The sequence below is a fragment of the Drosophila simulans genome, chromosome 2R (genome assembly GCF_016746395.2).
Source record: "Drosophila simulans strain w501 chromosome 2R, Prin_Dsim_3.1, whole genome shotgun sequence".
Classification (NCBI taxonomy): Eukaryota; Metazoa; Arthropoda; class Insecta; order Diptera; family Drosophilidae; genus Drosophila; species Drosophila simulans.
The window spans coordinates 17,850,246-17,871,064 of record NC_052521.2 but is presented as its reverse complement, the minus strand read 5'-3'; the positions used below and the strand labels follow the sequence as shown (position 1 = coordinate 17,871,064).

At 42.9% G+C, this 20,819-nt stretch overlaps 2 protein-coding genes across 2 annotated transcripts; one reads left to right on the top strand and one right to left on the bottom strand.

Moving 5' to 3' along the window:
• Positions 1-4,360: 4,360 nt before the first annotated feature.
• Positions 4,361-5,229, bottom strand: LOC6735432. Its single transcript, XM_002082336.4, has 2 exons — positions 5,129-5,229; positions 4,361-5,038 (listed from the first exon to the last, which is right to left on the bottom strand). The coding sequence occupies exons 1-2, from the start codon at positions 5,199-5,201 to the stop codon at positions 4,431-4,433; spliced, it is 681 nt and encodes a 226-aa protein (XP_002082372.1). The 5' UTR covers positions 5,202-5,229; the 3' UTR covers positions 4,361-4,430.
• Positions 5,230-11,057: 5,828 nt separating this feature from the next.
• On the top strand, positions 11,058-12,396 carry LOC6735431 (putative gustatory receptor 57a). Its single transcript, XM_002082335.4, has 2 exons — positions 11,058-12,224; positions 12,280-12,396. Exons 1-2 carry the CDS (start codon positions 11,091-11,093, stop codon positions 12,394-12,396), a joined length of 1,251 nt encoding a protein of 416 aa, XP_002082371.1. The 5' UTR covers positions 11,058-11,090.
• Positions 12,397-20,819: the final 8,423 nt, after the last annotated feature.

The following is a 20,819-nucleotide window of genomic DNA, read 5'->3' as shown; positions in this document are numbered from 1 at the left end:
GCTCGGGCACATGGCGAACGCCTCGCCTTCGGCTAACTTCGGCACTCGGGCAAGTTCGAATATGTCGTTCATATAGAAGAGCAAAGAGAACTAGAACTGCAGAGCCGCTCTCTTCAGTCGGATTATTGGAGCACGAAATTACCAAGCGCAACTTTGGAGTGTTTATGGCGGATATAATGGCAGGTAGTAAAGCACTATTGTAACTGTAATGAAATGCTTGTAAATAATTATTTTACTGTTATATCAAACATATCAAATTTATCACACGTTCTATTATGCTTTCTATTTTAAGTTAAAGCTTTTCTTCTTAGGAAACATCTTAAACATAATATTATTGTACTCCACTTTCTGGTGAACTTGTTTTACCATTCTGCTTTTGAAATGCTGGGAAATCCTAAAAAGAAATACAATGTTATACTTCTTATTAAATAAAACTTGCTTCTTGTTTTTTAATAGAATATTTAATTATGCCCACTCCCATTTAAGCTGCTAAACAATAAGAAAACCGCGCAAAAATATCCTGCCATAGGTCAGTTAGGCATACTCTTATACTGCTGCTCTTATACTCCGCCGGCTTAAAGAGAAAATGTCCTGTGTGTGAGAACTGTTTCAGTTCCACGTTCTCTGCAGTTCAATTGAGCAGCAAAAAATGCATTTTTAATTAATGCTCCTAATTAGCACTTTTTAGTGTGTTATTTTTTTCTTATTTTTTATTTATTTGCTGCGAGCTCCCTGAAGCGGTTTTAGTACTGGGGCTCATCGCAGCCACCGAAGAGCACAAAGGAAAAGCACACACGAGAATTTCAATCAATTGCGAAACTTTTAATTACAAGTCAATTTAATTTTGTGCAAACAAACAGATCAAATGCACTCGATAACAAAACCCCAACCCCGCCCCCTCGCCCTGCTATGGGTCAAGCCGAAGCGTTTAAATCAATTAAATTAATTAGCGACTGTGAAATATATATTTGTGCAGATTGGCCAGAACTTTTTCCGCCTGATTATTTTTAATTGATTGGCCCAGCTTTTGGCTTTCCCAGCTTACGACTGGCCCACTGCCCAAACATTGCGAGTATTATGCAATCAACTTGCGGACTTATAAATACCCCGCAAAGCAAGGTCGCCGCAATTAGCGGCCCCGAAAAGCGATTACTTCCATTCGATAACCGACGGAGGCGTTGGGTCGTGGGGGCGTGGCAATGGAGGCACGTGTCAATCGCAAGCCGCTTATAGATAAAGTAAAAGGCGAAAAAGCAAAGTCAGTAAACTTTTTAATTGAAACAATTTGTAAAATATTTTTGCCCAAAACCAACCCATGTTCATAGCCAGAAATAAAGAATAGACAAACTTTCAGGACTCGCTTTTAATCCTCCTTTTCGCGGAGCATTTTACCTAATTCCAGGACTCCTGTGTGATTTCTTCATTGGATTACCCTCGTCTGATTTAACCGAACGGTAGCAAAAACAGTTATTGATTTTCTATATTGACAAAAACAAGTTACTCCCCCCGAAAAAAAAAGAAAAAATTCAACAAATCTGGCTCGGTTTATGTTCTATCTGCTCTTCAGCGAAATCATTATTCCAATCAGAGACGCACGCCCGCCTCACAATTGGATTTGGATTCGGATATGGATCCGGGTTCGGAATGGGGTAGTCTGAGTTGCCAGCTAAGGGCGGGCAAACAAATCAAAAATCTATTAAGACGTGCGATGCGGCATATTCAGGCTCAACAAATGTCCTTGCGGTCACGTGTCAACGCGAAGTTGCAATTGTGCACGCAAAAAAATTAGTGGTACTTTTACTAACAATGAATCTGACAAACAAATAATCATGGCAAAGTGCAGCTAAGTAATATATTTACTAAGTAATAGCTCCACAAGTAATGTAACTCATATGTAAACTACTATTGTAATCTTTGTAATCTTTTTAAATACTGCATCTTTTTTTTTTAAGTGTTGACAAAGATCCCAAAGAGGCGAGACCTTCATTTTGGTGGCATATATGGGGTTGCGGCTGGTTTGCTCCTGAAACTGGAACTGGAACTGGAGGAGCTGGAGCTGGAGACGGCTTCATTAGGAGTGCAGCGTCGGAAGAGCTGACCCCTTGGCGGGCAGGAGTGGGTGGCAGTGGGTTGGTATGGCAGATACAAGGGTGGCAAGTGCCATTAATTGAAATGCCAAGCAACAGCTCGTTGGGGCAACGAGGCATGACCAAATTACAGCCGCACACACACGCGTGCTCGTCACTCCAACTTGTTTATACTTTCCGAGATGGTTTTGATTTGGGCAGACCCACTCCCCCCCTTTGGGGAAAACCTATAAAACAAAGGAAACCCCAAAGCAAGGAAAACAAATGGGAGAAAAAAAAATAAAGCAAAGGGAGCAAAGAAAGAAATGAGCGGCAGTGCAATAAAAATCAAACCCGCATAATTTAACACAAGTGCGCGCACTCAGAACAGCTGACCCCCACCCCCAACCCCGCCCACTGTGGGCGGTTTTTTGGGGGCTGGCTAAAAAAAAGCGTGTGTGAGATGACACTCAGGAAAACATCTCAATTATTTGTTGACTTGCCCATTTTATTATCAGCCCAAGAGCATCGGCATTAACATTTAAAACAATTCTCAATGTTGTAAAAAGCAAGTGTAGCACTGTGGCTGCCTGCGAAGCATTTACTATTTGTATATATCCGCCTTCACGATTCACACGCCTGCATACTTAATGCCAGCAACAACCACAAGGAGCGCCCTCGACCTCTGACCCGACCCCCCGAACATGGTATAGAAAATCACTGGGGTTGCCAGCAAGTAAGCCACACAACAGTTTCTCTTATCGCTCAAATGTCATCGACTGTCGGCAGTGTTTGGCTTTCGCTTTCCCTTTCCCTTTTTGACTTCAGTTTTTCGGCTTTGGTATTAGCAACCCAAAAAAGAAAATAACCAGTGGAAAAGCACCCCTCTGGCCATTTAACCAACCCCCTGCCAGCCCAAAAAGGGCGTTCATTTGTGAAATTCTAGCCATGCCCAGGGGCGGCACTTGCGGCATTTAGTTAGTAATTTAGCGCATTTAGTACGCAATTTCAGCCGGGGGATTCGAGGGGAGCAACTGCCCTTCTGGGGTCACGGCCTCGGTCATTAGGCTGGCTTTCACTGCGATAGTAAAGTGCACAATAATTGTAGTTTGCTGCTGATTCGTTCATGAATATACAAACATACAGTCGTCCTTCCGAAGGAAAGGATTCTTTTGCATCTCAAAGTTAAGAATTTAATTTAATAACAGTAAATTTACATAGAAAACTTGCGGATTTACATAATTTTTTTTTCAGTTTTTTCAGCTTTAGCATAGACTTGAGTTCATCTTATAGATGCTCTACTGTCCATGGCATATGTACGCACAGAGATTGTCTGAATGGTCGTTTAAAGGGGCAGAGATATGGTAATTTGAGTTTGATTTTCTTCGAGAAATAGTTTGCGGCTGCCAGGCATTCGCCACACTTTAATCACTGAGTCACTTTTTCCTACGCATTTACATAAATAATAAATGGACCCTAATGCAATTCCTGCCTAGGCAGGATGACAGACACATCGCCAGGACCAAGGATCAGACAATAACATAAACACTGCAATTTACTCGCCGTAAAAGAAGATTCAAGTTAATAGTTCGCTGAAGGAAGTCCGGGGTTCGAGGTCCTTTATCCACATAAATTTCGCATCCAAATCAATGGTTGAAGGGGGCGGGGCGGGGGCGGCCGTTGACATTGGCCAGTGTTAAAGTTAATAAATTGTGGCCAAGGAGGATTTATGTGGCCAGGCGGCTGCCCTCGACGTCAATGACATTTCAATGTTTACATAAGGACCAAAGGCGATGGCAAGGAAGGGGGTAAAAGGACGTGGGCGATGCGGAGTGGGAGTGGCAGGCTGCGTGCCTTTCTGTTTGTATTAATAACCATTCTGCCACCGCGATATGCGTGACGCTGCAAATGGGTGCACCGAGAAAAAAAATATATAACTTATCATAAAAGAATTTTCTTATTAGAGGAAAGGGAAGCAAAGATAATCAAGATTATACAACAATAGTTACTTTAGTCGCTTTAAGCTGATAAGCTACAGATACCCTCAAATTTATCCATTAGCACTCATTTCCAATTTGTAAATACAAAGTATGTCCCATTTTCTTTCAGTGCCTGCGTATGTGTCACATATCAATGCTTTCTTCTCCGCGGGCGAGTCCACTTCCCTGTAAAATGAATTTTTCGGGCGAAACCCAGAGTGCATGTCAGCAAATCATAAATGTGTCAATCCAAAATTTGCCCAAGTCATTCGGCCATTAATGAAGGCAGCCCACCCAGGCCCATGGAATGCGGAACAATTAAAATTTAATAAACTAATCGAAGTCAATAAATAAGTTAGCTTAAAGTAAGGATCGGGTCTAAACCCTAAACCCTATGCCTGCGGTACTTTTTCAAGGTCTGCCGATGGCTTTTAGGAAACACAGATCTCAAGGTTCCTGGTTGGATGCGCAACTGGCGCCGGCGACGGGAACCCTCCTTGCTCAGGACAATGCAGGTGAGGCCATTGGAGACCGCGTCGCTGGTAGGTGGCGTAGTTTCTGTTGGTGTTGTTATTGTCCCAGTGTCAGTGTCAGTACCCGTACCCGTGCCAGTGCCAGTCTGTCTCCACTCGCCATTGGGATCTGCTCCATCATCCATGTCATTGAAGCCATTACTCCTGCCGTTAATGACCTCGCCGTCGGCACTGCGACTCTTGAAACAGATCTCCTGGGCAGTTCCACTGCTGCTTGAAGTCGACGAAGAGGCAGTGGAGTTCAGCAGACTGGTGATGTAATCGATGGTCACATTCGAGGTTACCACATCGAACAGCAGTGAGCCACCAATGCCCTTTGTGATGCCCAGGGCGAATCCACTGAGTCCGGACAGAGCCGACGCCACTGATCTGCCAGCTGCAGAATCCTCATCGAATCCCGATTCCCTAAGAGCTCTTCTCAGTTCCCTTCCTGTCAGTGGACGCAGAGCCAGGCGACGAGCTAAAAATGAGATACAAATTATGATTGATTAATTTAATAAGAAGCTTAATAGAAATACTAGATTCATATAGAATCGCTTTCACAACTCACCCTCTAGGCCGACAGTAAAGCTTGCTATAAGGATGACGAGTAGGCCAAAGGTCAAGTTCCCAAACGACTTCATCTTCTCGACGATCTTTCGCGTAATCGCGTAGAAATCCAACTGAAACAGCCGACGGGTTCTGCTTCACTTTTATCTGTGACGAGCAACCGTAGAAAGTTTCTTGGGCTTTGCATATGCAAATTCCCCCAAAAATTCCGCAGAAAATAAAACCATTTGACCCTTGACAGAGCGGCGACCCCAAACAGGTTTTAAAAGATCCATTAAACAGAATCAGTTTGGAGTGGGCTCGTGTCTAATTCGATTTAAAAACGCAGACAAAACGGTGATCGAAAATGAATTTTAAGAAGTAAATTGACACAATGAAACTAAAAGTGTTTGCGAACAAAAGTTAGATAAAGTTCAGACCATTATTGATTATCCAAAGTCATTTTAATTTCTTTAGTTTCAGTTATTTGTATAGTAAACTAGGCAGGTTATATCCGAATTAGAGCTTTCAGTGGAAAAACAAACTTCCCTAAAGGAACCACTGTTTGATTGAACAGGTTGAATTGTGTCCTCTGATTCGGTGATATTGGCAGTGATGACATCATAGATGAAGACTCCAGTGAGTGCTTTTCCCAAGCCCAGGGCGAACCCACTGATGGCAGCCAAGCCACTGGTTACCGATCGTCCCTTGGAAATCGAGTGCTCCAATGCTCGAATCTCTGCTGATTCCAATGGTCTCAATGTCACCTGTTTGGCTGAATAAAAATTCATTAGGTAATGAACTATGTTTGGATAGTTAATCAATAATACCCAAGGGACTTGCTGTGTGATTCAAAAGTATAATCAGACATATTAGGAGCAACCGCGTCCACTTGTGCCTGCTGCTCATCTTGCTCCAGGTAACTTGAGTTGGTCCGACCTCAGCATTTATTTATATTTATGCCTGGTCTTTAGAACTCATTTGCATAAACACTAATCACTGACAAGCGGCATGGCAATCAGTCATTCCAGATGTACCCACATGCCCTGTGCCTCGATTCACCCATCAGCTGGCTGATTTCTATATATTTTTTTTTTCTGCTAATCAAGCACTTTCACTTTGGTTGATATGAATATGAATATGGAAACTTGGCAAAGAAAGCAAACTGGATGGCTCTGCAAAGGTGAAACAACAACAGAGATTCTCGTGACCATCTGACCTGCTAATCGAACCGTGTCACAAGGTGCTCCCTGCCATAGAAACCTAGAAAAGATACCTTATGTAACCCAGTGGATGACATGTTTTCTCATTAGAACACAGACTTTTTATTTAAAACCCTTTTCCCTTGACAAAGATTCTAGGGGCATTTAAAATACCCTATTTATAAGATTTGTTAGTAATATCTAAATTCGAAATGGCGGCATTGTTAAGTTATATATTTTACCTAATAGGTATTATTATCTAAATATTATGTGAATTAACTTACTAATATATGTTATAATATAGATAAAGTATCCAACGAATCGACTTCATCCGCTGAACTACCATTTTGCGTTCTTTTCTTGTGTCGGCAATAAATTCAGATTTGGTGGCTCAACGGAAGTATTAAGCTGATTTTATGGCTTACAACTGCATACTTAAATCTGTTTCCAGGCCAAGCCAGATTCGCATTTCGGATTTGGGATGCGGGCAGGAAGTGGAGTGTTGTCTATCCCATTTGGCAAGCGATACGCAGCCGGTCCCCGGGTGCACTTTTATTTGCCACGTACAAGTTGTGAATGGCCGGGCAAAGTGGGGCATAAAAAGTTTTAGTTGCAGCTTTGTCAGACATTTGCTTTTTAAAATGGCTTAAAGCTGACATCTGCCAATTGTCGGGCAAGTTTGTGGCTTGCTCCCTTTGGAGACCAGACCAAGGGGAGTTTAGGTACCGAAGATACGAGCATAATGGAGCTGCCCCTTTCACTCGCCACCGAGCAACAGCTGTTGCCGGGGCAACAAGTGAAATGCAAGCGATGAATGTCAAGCTGTCTGCGCACGCGAACAATGCCGCATCACCACCATCATTAGCATCGTTTTGAGGCCCGCCACACACCCTATATAGTACATAGTGGTATAGTGGCATAGTGGCAGTGCCACACAGAATCCACGCCTTGGGGCACGCCCGATTATTCCTGATTTACGAACTGGCAGAGCGGGCGTTGCGCATAACATCATTTGCAGCTCATTAATCAGTTCTGACGCACGTCGGGCTCCGGCTGCGAAGTCGTCATGTGGCAAGGAAAGTTCCACCCGGTCGCCCTGGAACGTGCAACATAATCGGATTGCCTGCCCCGAAGGCATCTCCTCGGGAACGCAGCGCCATCCAAGGGATTTCTGCAACAATTTCGTACCCGCGTTGCATGTGGCGGGTTTCTAATTTCAAATAATTACATAATTTTTATAAAAAGCTTCCAATTAATATTATAATACAGATAAGTTGATAATTGTTTAAATAAGTAATTAATAATGTTTTTTTTTTTTTCTAGGTGAAAATCCGAAGCAGTTTTATGTTAAAGAGTTTTATGTTGCAACACGATTTATTTGTTTTTAATAGAGCTGCAAAATCTTAAAAAATCTTTAATTAATCATGATTTAGTTCTTCTTATAGCAAATATAATATATAATAATTATTTTTATTTCTGTACTTTTTTTAGTCAGTCTGACTAAGTCCAAGGCCTGGTTCAAATATTTCGGATATTGCGAGCTAATAAACCGAAGTCGCCCCTCTGCAATGGAAAAAAGAATGGAATGGAATGGAATGCGGGGCATCTGTGCAACTTGACGGCGTTGCAGATTCACTGCGAGAGGTGAGATGCTGCAGCACAATGAGTGGGCACCATAATTTCATCGCTTTCTGCTGGTTTTATGTGGCACGGCTGAGTGGATTTTATGCTGTGCAGCAAATGAACATGCAGCCAGGAAAAAAAAGTTGCTGAAGATGTGCCACAGATTGCGGGCGAAAAGAAGAGGCGCGTATTTCAGCAGCTGCGCGAGATAAAGCAGCCGCGATGATAACCCTTGACTATAAGTATATATATTATGTATATACATATACTTATATTACAGCGTATTATGTTCGCATAAACTTTATGCATAACACAATTTATAAAGGCGTCGGGAAAGGAGTGCACTTATTCCAGGGCCATTCGCTCGTTAACATTAAACGTCGTTGTGCCGAAAGGACGAAGGATGTCCAAGGACGACCAGGAACTGGCCCGTTATCACTGCTCCTTGATGGGCGGACATTCGAGCGCTGGTTGACGATGGACCGCCGCTTAAGGATGCTCGATATATCCAATCAATGCAGGCCCATTGGCGCCGTTATGGCCAAATACGGTTATAAGTTGCATCAAAAGTTGATGGCTCCATTGTGCTGCTGCTGCTGCTGCTTTATTTACGATGCGATTTATGGCCGCTTCTCGAAAGGGGCAAGGACTGGACCGACCCCGCCCACTTTTGCCGCACTGGGGGTCAGCGTCTAATTGTGAGAACAAGAACATGCGTGGTGCAGAACGTTAGTTAGCTTACCGCCATAAATCATTCTTTATTTCACTCACGCACACCATCACACAATGAATGGGCCAGGACATTAGCACCTTCTTGGCCAGCAAATCAAGTCCTTTGAGCGTGAGCATGAGCGTGTGCGTGGCCAGTAATTAATTATGGTGTTATTTAATTTAATTGTGAGCGGCATTAGGACCCACTCAGTCGAGCAAGTGCCTACAAATCGCCACGTCGTCATGCCAACTGGACAAGCCACCTTTTAAACTGATAGAAAATTTAGCGATCGTCTGGGAAATTTAATTCGTCCAATAATTACAGCTTTCGAAATGATGCAAAACTTCCAAATGAGCTAGTTCTTAAAATAAGTATTTATTTAAATAAATTTAAAAGAGGTATGAAAATTCTGTATCTATAGGAACCAACAAATATTTAACTGGTGTTGATACAGAATTTTTTGGCAACACCTCATCGCATACATTTTTAACACATCCTAGGATCTAAATTTGATTTGACTCATTTATTGCCCTCAATCAAAGGAAAGGTTGTCCTTTCTGTTTTTGTTGTCGATTTTTTGCCCCTTTGGAGTGTCAAAGTCGAAATTTTGACGGGGGTCATGTGGAAAACTGACTGGGAATTTTCTATTTATTTTTCCCTTCGGCGGAAAGCCTCTCCAGATATGTTGGCATTTTAAATTAGCGTTAATTGAATCCATATGGGCGGAGATTTGATTTGCCTTTTTGTGACTCGGTGTTGTTTTGCTTTTGGACATTTCGGTGAGTCAATCAGGCGCTCCATCAGTCAGTCAACCAGCTGTCAGGACGCTCGAGTGTGTGTGTGGGAGTGCCGAGGACCTCGTATCCTGACAAGGACAAATGGTCGGAAAAGTGGAAAAGGGGCAAGCCTAAAAGTTACTGGACCACAGCCCCTGGAGCCGAGTCAATTTAATTCAATTGGATGCGATTGGATTTGGTAATTGCTGTTCTTAATGCAAATGTGGCTGCATATGTTACTGGCGGTGCACTGAGCCGAAAGGCGATAAATAATAAATATAAATGGCAACAAAAAAACAGAACTAATTACTGCGAAATACTCTAACCAGTAAGGCAAGAACTCACCGACTAATGGATATAGTTTGTGGTATAGATTTTAATCGCATTCAATGCAGAGTATTCAAAGCTCATTTGGCTCTTGATGGTGCATTTCATTTATACGATTTATTTCCTAGTTAAGCCGCCCAGAGGTTAATCAGCCAGAAAATCAACAGTTGCGCATAAATAATTCTGCGTCTGTATGTTTGTGTCCCTGTGCGCTGAACCACAAATGTGCAGCAAACAATTTATTAACTGCCTTCATGCCGTTCGGTTGTCATTTGCAACCATTTGACGTTTTTCCATCCGACCACTGCCTAATTAATTTTACACTTCTTGTCCCTTGGCGCGACTTTCTTTCGGCCATTTCATAAATATTTAATGCAAAATAATTAAGAGAAGCGAGAGTGAGCCAAACAAAATGCCCGGCTCCATCTTCTGGCCCACATCTCGGTTAATTTCACCATCCTGCGAGAGCTGTAAATCATTCCATATACCTGTACATCAACGAACTGGCCCAGTTCGAAGGGTTGAGCTCTGTCACCGGGCATTAACAACTTTTGCCAGCTTGGCCATAATCCCATGGATTATGGCATTTAATCTGACAGCTTTTCCACTCCTTTCTCGCATGTTGCTGAAATTAAATTACTCGTATTCCAGCAGTTCACATCGTTTTAACATATTTATAAAACTACCAACTGACCACAAGCTCAAATCAATTGAAACATTTATTGCTCAATTGAAATGTTAGAAATGTATTTCCCTGTTAAGTGGTAACTAATGTGGTAACTAATTGAGAGAACTCCTGCTGCACTAACTGGTTAGAAACTCGACGGACTACTAATATTTCAAATGGCCAAAACAAAAGTGTTAAGTTGCCTCGTATTTACACGTTTATTTTGTTTACCGCGTCTAACGAAAAACAGGTCAAATTTATTTGTAAATCGGAAAAGCACTTGTCCCAAGCTATTACAAAAGTAATCAAGTTAATTACTATATTGCTTTAATGGCTTCAATTCATTTATGAAAATAACAAATACTAAATATTTGTATGTAGGGTATAGAAAGTTAGGAAATCCGACATAAAACGTTTTATATTTGATTGTTAAAATTGATTAATGCCCAATAAAATTATATGTCTTAATTAAACCAAATTATTATCTTTGTTGGTAAGTGCTTCTTTTATTATTAAGAATAATTATAACACTTGCCAACTTTATTTCAAGTGTACTTTTGAGCCCTTTGGATTGTGATTGTGCTGCTTGGATTTTTGGAAGTATTTTATCTTGTGGATAGTATCTGGAGCTCTTCCGCATGGAATAGTCATTAGTTCTACTCCGAAAACTGAATGCGATGGCCGTGTTGTACTTCTTCCGTGAACCGGAAACGGTTTTCGATTGTGCCGGATTCATTTGCATCCTGCAGTTCCTTATGGGCTGCAATGGTTTCGGCATACGTGGATCGAACTTTAGGATCAGCCGGGCAAGCAGAATCTATTCCATGTCGGTGGCCATTGCGGCGTTATGCTGTCTCTTTGGGTCCCTGAGTGTCCTTCTGGAAGCCGAAGATGTCAGAGAACGCCTGGCAAAGGCCGACAATCTAGTGCTAAGCATATCAGCCTTGGAACTGGTGATGTCCACCTTGGTCTTTGTGGTCACTGTGATATCCTTGCAGGTATTTGCACGCCGGCACTTGGGAATCTATCAGAGATTGGCTGCCTTGGATTCAAGGCTGATGAGCGACTTCGGAGCTAATCTGAACTATAGAAAAATGCTGAGAAAGAATATAGTGGTGCTGGGAATAGTGACCATTATTTACCTGATGGCCATCAACAGTGCCGCCGTGCAAGTGGCCAGCGGTCATCGAGCTCTCTTCCTGCTTTTCGCCCTGTGCTATACGATAGTCACTGGAGGACCCCACTTCACGGGCTATGTGCACATGACCCTGGCCGAGATGCTGGGCATCCGTTTCCGGTTGCTGCAACAACTGCTCAAGCCGGAATTTCTCAACTGGCGATTTCCGCAGCTGCACGTACAGGAGTTGCGCATACGCCAGGTGGTGTCCATGATCCAGGAGCTGCACTATCTCGTCCAGGAGATCAACCGAGTCTACGCCCTCAGTCTGTGGGCAGCCATGGCCCATGATCTGGCCATGAGCACGAGTGAGTTGTACATCCTGTTTGGCCAGTCCGTGGGCATTGGCCAGCAGAATGAGGAAGAGAACGGCACTGGCTATCGAATGCTCGGCTATGTGGCCCTGGTCATGATCCCACCGCTGTACAAGCTCCTGATAGCTCCATTCTATTGCGATCGCACCATTTACGAGGCAAGGAGATGCCTGCGCCTCGTCGAGAAGTTGGATGATTGGTTTCCCCAAAAGTCCTCGCTGCGACCATTGGTCGAATCCCTAATGTCGTGGAGGATTCAGGCCAAGATTCATTTCACCAGTGGCCTAGATGTTGTGCTCAGCCGCAAAGTTATCGGTTTGGTGGGTAACATGCAGCATATGTTAATCAAAAACTTAATTACTTGTATTTCAACAGTTTACATCGATTCTGGTCAATTACCTGCTCATCCTCATCCAGTTCGCCATGACCCAGAAGATGGGCGAGCAAATCGAACAGCAGAAGATTGCACTGCAGGAATGGATTGGATTCTAAGTGATACAGCTCAAAGGAACTTTGAATATTTCTCATATATATACTATATCTATAAACACATAAAATGCTGGTCCAACTGTTGGGAACCTTTAGATATCTTAAAGTGTCTCGAATTTATGGTCGACCCATAGGTAATATTTATCAGGGCCTAAATTAATTTACTGCGAGTGGCTCGTTAACATGGAAACTCCATAAATAAGTCAGCATCTTCTCCTCCTTCAAAACGCCCAGATGCAGGCATCTTGTGCCCAGTGTCCAGTGTCCAATGTCCAATGTCCAGTGCCCAGAGTCCTGTGTGGACTGCACCCAGGAGAGCCGACTAATGATTATTACGTTTGTCGTTTTATTTTATTTGAATTTTATGTAAATTTCCTTCAGAGGGCGTCGGCTGTTTTATCACTGCCGTTCCAAGTCCAGGTGAAAGTCTCCTTTGGGGAGTCAGCCCAGCTAATTGGGTGAGGCATACGGCTCGTATCGATTATGCTTCTCAATCCAACGAAGTTTTCTGGCCATTTACGGGCTGCTATCTGTATCTGTTTCATTTGGTTCGACGGGATTATACATTGATTTCATTTCGAGAATCATAGTTGAAACATGCTCGCCTGGGTAACGAAACTATTATGAGTATTCTCGAATGTTATTACCTCGATTTATGGCCAGCACATTGGCGGCTGGCTGAAAAGGGAGACTTTGTGTATTTATGGGCAGGCGGCTGGCATTTATGCTCGTCGTAACCATTGTCCTGGATATGGTGTGTAATTGAATAATATTTTTTCGCCCTCCATCCGTCGCATTCCTTTGCCGTATTCAAGTATTTTCGATTGGCATGACTGCGATCCCTGCCGCATAAATACATGCGCATTTATACAGAAATGCTCGGAGCACCATATAATTTCCAATAATTACCAACGGCAATCCGAAGCGTTTTTGCCTTTCAAGAAATGTTGGCGGAATTATTGCATGCGACTAATTGAAAATTGATTGCACCCACTTTGGACATATAATTGCCAGAGTAATTTCCCCAATAAAACATCGAGTTTGCTCTGCCACTGAACATTTGGCATTGTATTCGTGCATTTCGCAAAGGAAAAATTGTGTAAAAAAGATACTAAGCATTAGCATAATTAGAAAACGATTTTTGGTGCAAAAATCGGAGGAAATTGTAATTTGACATTATCGCATTATGATGATTGAAATCCCCCTACGATTTAATTGGTTTAAGTACCATTAAATTTACTAAAATGAGACAGTGAGAAAGGCTTGAGAAAAACAATTTCATTAGCCGAGATGTGTAAGCTGCATGATGCACCCAACTTGTTCCGCATCGCATAGCAACTTCGCTCGGTTTTACAAGAAGCCATACAACTTCGAGGTGTGCATAATCCCACAACGCAGCTACATGCTGCAAGTTCCTTTCTGCCACACGGCCAGGATGCCGCCCCATGCATATTGTTGGAGCCCAAAGAATGGCAGAATGTACTATAGAATGTGAGAGCACCAGCCGAGCTGGCCGGGCTGACAAGCTTTTGTAATGTCCGAGCCAAAAACTCATAATAACGTAACCCGCTTTACTTAACTAACTCATTTAAAAGTTTCACTAATAGCACGTCACACATGCAGCACATGGCGTGTGCTTAGCCCAATTAAAATGTGGTCAGGGCTGAAGCTTTCACAACTCGCGAGCAGCCCGCATCAGCTGCAAAAAAATTTCAAAAAAAATAGAAAAAAACCTAGAGCGAGTATGGAGATGGAGATGTGGATGAATCTGAGGCTCGGGCAGCATCTGCTTCGGTTTTATGCACAAAAGTCGCAGCAACAATGCAGAAATAGTTGAGTTTTTCACCCCGGCTACTCGGCATTCTGAATTTGTGCATTTCGGAGCTTAATTAGCAGACGTAGTTGACGCCGACTTTTTTTTTTTTTGTATAAGCCACTCCTAGCCGTTTTCGCACCTGCATGTGGAATACAATGGCATAAATGGCAAACGCAAAATGTGTTTACAGCCAAGGATAATGGATAGTGTGAGCTGGCACAAATTAGGGTTAAGTTGGCTGACAAAAGGATTCATTATAATTATGCGGCCCAGCGGGCTGGCACACACACACGTTGACTTTATAAAGGGAATCGTTCGCGTATCTCAAGGCGTTTTGTCAATAGATTTAGTAGTATGTGTGTGTGTTTGAACACTCTTTAATTGCCTTTGTCTGTTTGCCCACACTCCATCTGAGCTGTCATGTGTCATTCTATCTGTATATATATATAACATTTATCTCGCTGTCAATCCGCATTTATTTATTTGCATAACTTCCACTTAAAGTGTCAAGCTGAAGTTGAGATACATGAATCTTGGCCATGTTGTTTGCTCAGCATTTGACAGTCGCATCAAAAGGAATGGTGCAAAGGATTTGTATGCAAATTTACTATCTTCTCTACTTCTTCTTTTCGATTGGAGTGGGATTCAGACAATTGAACGGATTTGCCGCCAAATGTGTGCAGCAGGCGGTTAATCAAAGACCAATAAAAATATCACGCATACGACACGTACGCCGCGAAATGTGCATAATTGATGGGTAATCAATTAAAGCGCACTCTCCCAAACCCGTTAAAAGAGTTTGGCCACAACTTGAGGTGAAATCACTTCGGTTCCACATTGAATTGCCTTTGGGGACACTTGCCATCGGTTTGTGTTTGCCTCTCGAATTTTGCATGCAAATCCACTCAATTAAAGCAATTCCGATGCAATTGTAACGTCTCGGGGATGTGCGTTACAGTGTCGGGGCTTTAAATTAAAAATGCATTAAGTGCGAACTGTAGTTGCTGCATCATTCGCATTGTGCCACGCCCACCGCTGGGCGGCTTCCATTCCTAATGAGGCCAGACACAAACATTTGCCCACGTAATAAACATTTTACGAGCGTGTGCGAGTGTTTATTTATTCAAATGCATTTAAAATAGCATGAAATGCCATAAGGAGGCGACACTTAACGAGCCCAAGACGAGTCTTCCACTATATGTATATGCTATATACATGATCCCAGCGAGACGAGCACGCAATCAAAGACGGCGAGCTCGAGAAGGAGAACTCTCCAGGCTGAAGCATTCGCCATGTGGCAGCGTAAACACTGAAGCCTCCTCCTTTCACTCGGGGCAATGTCAAGAGCACCTGGCCCACTCACACGTGCCGAGGAGATAGAGCGGCGCAGGAGGAGCTGCCGGTCCAGGTGGGACATTTTTCCATCCATTAATGCATCCATCCACTAGTCGCCGCTGCTCGCTCATTTTGTTTGCACAGTCCAAGCAAACGACTTTTCGAGCCTTGCAGCTGCAAGGACATGGCTCGAAAATAACACACACATACAAACACATATGCACGTCTAATTCAAGTGCAAAGGAACAAGCGAATTATGAGCATTTTGCGCTGCTTGGCGAAAAAATGCTATGAAAAGGTCAGGGGTTAAGGCCACTTTTGGCCAGCCAAGCCATTTTGTCAAGCAATTTAAAAGCAAGCCTTTAACAAGTTTCTCTGAGAACATTACCTCCAACTTTATACTCTAATTGCGGCACTTTGTGCCATTTTCCTTGGAAAACAGCACAAGTGCAGATTCACTTTCAGATGCATTGCATACAAATGTATATAATTTTTTGTCTTAGAAATATGTATTCATTCATTCATTAGACGAATATGACACTCACAATTTTCTGTCATAGTGCGAAACCTATAGCCTCAATCAGCAATCAATACAGCTTTTATTAAATGCGTCGCTTTAATTTAAATGCCCATATTTTGATTTGCCAATTGGTTTCCTTGCAAGCCAAACGCATATGAGCTCCATGGAAATCAGTTGGCTTAGTGGCGGCCAAAACCGAATCAAACCCGCTTAACCCGGACCATGAACCAAACAAAGCCTTCGCCCCAAAAATGCCGAGTAATTGGCCAGATGTCAGAATGGCTGCTACCAAATACTATCTATATCGCATATAGGCGCGCAAATCGCGGCATTACCAGCCAAATGCACGTTAAAAAACGGGGGATAAGTTAATTGGTCTTGCTGGTAACTAAATATAAATTAATAAGTTAGTTAACTTAAATAACTGCAATATTTAGAAACCTAGTAGCACAAATGTTCAGCTAACTTTGGTAATTAAGTTCATATTTTTCTGCACTCTAATTTCTCGCAGTGCATCCCCAGAGGATGCCGCTGCAGTTTGTCATGCGTGTTTCGCACAAAATGCGATCAGAGTCGACAAAGCGACAAGTCGGCGAGGCTAATTCGATGGCAATCCGACGAGGAGACCGCATTTTGTCGCCGCTGCAGGCGCGGCTTTAAAATCCCGTCGAGCCGTCGTTTAGGAATAATTTTTGAGCGCCGAACTCAGGGCAAGTGAGATGGGAAAATCTGAGATTAACACATCCGCCGGATGTCTGCATCGAAATCAATAGGGAAGTCAGGTGTGGCATTGGGCCCGCAAATAGAAACAGAGCCGCGTGCCAGCAGCAGAAGCGAAAATCGTTTTGTAATTTGAATTTGATTTTGGCAAACAATTCCGGAATGCGGAAATTGAAAGCGCATGCTGCGCGAAAACTTTCCGGCTCTTGCGTAATTACGTAAGCGGGTGGCGGCATCAGATAGAACAGCACGAGTACAAGCTCGTCTGCAGCTGCAGACAACAAGAGTATTTGTATACAGTGGCAACAAGCTGCAAATGCGTTAAGAAAGTTTCGCGGTTCTGGCACTTGCCAAATTGACTGACAATGCACAAGCGCATTTAGGTGCATATACACCGACACAAAGTTCGCATAATGGCTTAGACGCCAACCCCGCGCACTTGCCTCGCATTTAATTGAAGTGAAATAACATTTTGTGTCAACGTCTAACGAGTAGTTCGCAACAGCCACCGCTCCCCTTTGGCGGCAATCCTAAACTTTTGGTGCAACATCTGGCATACGTTGCGTATGCGCAACATTTACCTCGCTGCAAGCGAATATGTGTGTGTGTTGTTCCGCGCAAATCTGTTGCAGCGCAAAACCAACATGCAATTTGCAACACGCCCGGCCAGCTCCACCGAAAGGGACTCCAAGTGGTTGCCACTGCGGGTGCGTGTGGTTTAAGTCGCCTTTAATTGAATCCCAGCCAAGATGACGCGCCAGTTGGACCAAATGTGTGCAGGTCCTTTACTAAATGGACGGAAGAGTTCCACTAATGAAATCTAGATGGTAGATAACTTGCCACAGTTGCATTCAAGGATATTCAAATCCTAGTCAATACCATTAACAACATCTTTTGTCAAGGATTGTGGTCTGATTTTGGATATGATTGAAATGTCATTTTGAATAGGAACCACAAATACATTTCATTAATGTTAATAACAATGAGTAAACAATGTACACAATAGGTTTATTAAGTTTTTAATTCCATATAAACTATTGAACTATGTGAGACCCACCAAATTCAACGATTCCTTGAATCAGGCGCGAAATCGAAGGACTAGTTTAGCCATTAAATATGTGGCGCAAGTGGGTCACATATCTGGCCAGCTGAGCCAGCTGTCCTTGAGCCATTTTGCGCTGTGAATTCACTCCTTCCGTTTCCACACTTCAAGGAGCCCTCTCCTCCAGATGCCGACACATTTGGTCAAACTTTTGCATGTGACTTATGCTGCTGCCGCCTTTCATTTTAATTCGTTTAAGCTGGAGATGCGTGCCGCACCCGGAGGAAATGCGAACAAAAAAAAAAAATGGGTGCGCCACACTCGCCGCCTCACAGTGCCACATGTCCGAGCAGCTCTGCTCCATTAAGCTAAGTGCCGTGCGAGGAAGAAGGATGCAGTGCTCGCTGCAGGATATGCAATGCATTTGTCATTGCGGAATGCGTTTTAGCAAATGTTGGCCACGCTTTCAAAATTACATAACACAAATACCAGGAGACGGAGATGGAGATGGAGCTGCTGCCCGGACATTGCTTTGAAGGAGCCACCAGCTCCTGCCCAGAACTGCTGATGGTGCTACAGTTTTTCCAGCTGCACATGAAAAATTCACGGTCAAGTAGATTACCACTTCAATTAAATTGATATCCTAAACAATTTAATCGAAAAAGGAAAATAAATTTAAAATTAAATGATCTAAAATTTATTTATGTATATTCTTTTTCATATAGTAAAACATTATGTTCTCAGTGTAATGTTGCTGATGGCCATGTTGCATTGCTGCTGCTGATGTTGCCTCAGCCTTTGTATGTTGCGGCAGCTGAAATTAATATTTGCACTCAAAATGCAATTTTCCAGGCATTTCCTCTCCTTTTCGGAGGTCCTGGCGCAATGAGTTGGGTGTTGTCACTTGTTAGAGCTGATGTTGCCTCACGTACATGCTGGGTTCCTATTTTTTTTTATTTTTTGTGCCTTGGTGCCTGCAATCCCAACCAGAAACTCCGGACGCCTGGCAGCCGTTCATTTTGCATTTTCCGTTTAGCAGCGTGGGAAATGCAGCGTCGCGTAAATGAATTTGCCATTTCTCATGGCTTTCCCATGGCTTTTCATAGCTGCGGCGAAGGATACTGGAGCTGGCCAGAGATTGCAGGCTGAGACGCGTGACATGACCATTTGTCAAAGATCTGGGCTCGGGCAACGCAGGTGCACACGCCCACATTAATAGTTAATTAAGCAAGTGTTGCTATATGCTGCTGCTGCTGCTGCTGCAACATGCCGGCACCTGCAACAATAATTGCATTATTCATGGGCTGTCGCATGTGCGGCTGCCATTTCGAGCAACTCAATTTCATAATAAGTGGGTCTGTAATGGCGTAAACAACAGCCAGCATGGCAACAACAGCCGCCAAGTTCAAGAACTCAATTAGCCCAGGAACAAAAACACACAGGACGAGCTGCTGGAGGATGTAGCCAAGGAGCTGGGAGATTCCCTCGAGAATCCTGCGCTGCTGCCATCGTTAATCTTACATGCAAATTCATATTAAAACTATGCCCTTGCCCCATCTTCCACCTCGTCTTTGCGCAGCAACTGGCGCAGCTGGAAAAAAGTTGCTAATTTTGTATGCCAACTGTAAGAGTACTTTGAGCCCCTCTCGACCCCCTCTCGACCCCTTTTCCACAGCGCCACTGCATTGCGCATTGCTCCTTGTTGCAATAACATTTTGTTTATTTGAACTTTTCCGCTGATGGCAATGGTGCACGGTACTCGCACGTCTGTAGCCAACTTGCACAAACATTCATATTCCGCAGCGATGAGCTCGAAATGATGGCATTCGAGGAGTTCAATTGGCCATAAATGGACTGATCAAGCAAAGGGCTAAGTAAATGCAATTTCCAATTTAAGAACAGGATTTTACCATTGAAAACTTATTATGTATGATTATTACCACTTAATGCAGAAAACTGATTTATCTTCGAATTTATAGCCTTGGTTGGCTTAAAAAACAGATTGAATAGTATGTAAATACAAATACAAATACACCGGGTATCTGATAGTCGCGACTGCCATTCCTCCTCCTTTTCCGTTGCATTTGTGCAATGTCAATGCAATGAGTAGGATTTCACATAGCGTCAGAGGAAGTTTGTCTCGACGGCAGCCACGAAAACAAACAAGTAAACAACTGTGAAAAATGCTAATGAGCCTCTACGTAATTAAAATCACACACCCATATTTGCGTACATACATATGTTACAAATAGGTGTGCAAATGCGGCATCCTCGCCATCGGAGATGCAGTTTCAACTAATTAGAATTTTATTAACTAGAAAACGAACTGACTACTGACTGCTGTCAATCGCCAAAAGCGAATAGCGCCATCCTTTCATTTAGAAAACGACTCGAATGCCAGGAAAATAGTTGGCCATTCTGAAATCATGTCGGATTCAATCTGCATAACAAATGCAGAACCAGGTGCACGTTTTCAAGGCCAAAGCCAATATGCATTTACCCAAATATCGAAAAGTTGCATAGGCATAACTTGACACTAATCCCCAGGCGGAGAAAACAATGCTTTGTTTTTTGGGACTTTGCCAAACTGGCAATGCACTGCAAAAATATTAAAAAGTTGATACAAAAGTTGTATATATATGGCATAAGAGTAATAAAATTTAGTTACTATTTTTTATTTATTTTTTTTTTCAGTAGTTCTAAGTCGGGTTATACATATCGTCCTGGCACAGATTCGGTCCTTTCGTCCTTTTGCCTTTTGCATGGTGTAACCAATTTTATAGAGTGTGTTAGAGTAAAAAATTATAAAAAAATAATATGGAAAAACAACAGGACAGCAAACCAAAAAAAAATAAAGGACAAAAAAGGAAGGAAAGGCAGCCGCCGCAAAGGCAACAAATTCGAATGAAAAACTTTCTAATGAGTCGGCATTACAATTTCAAATTTGTTGCGCAAATTATTATAAAAGTTTGTGTGTGTGAGCAGAACAACAT

What these genes read in the sequence shown, in the direction of transcription:
- LOC6735432 (XM_002082336.4), bottom strand. Translation starts at nt 5,201, where the DNA reads ATGAAGTCGTTTGGGAACTTGACCTTTGGCCTACTCGTCATCCTTATA. An exon ending in CTTTACTGTCGGCCTAGAGG is followed by an intron (nt 5,039 to 5,128) that starts GTGAGTTGTGAA and finishes TCTCATTTTTAG; the next exon opens with CTCGTCGCCTGGCTCTGCGT.
- LOC6735431 (XM_002082335.4), top strand. Translation starts at nt 11,091, where the DNA reads ATGGCCGTGTTGTACTTCTTCCGTGAACCGGAAACGGTTTTCGATTGT. An exon ending in GCCGCAAAGTTATCGGTTTG is followed by an intron (nt 12,225 to 12,279) that starts GTGGGTAACATG and finishes GTATTTCAACAG; the next exon opens with TTTACATCGATTCTGGTCAA.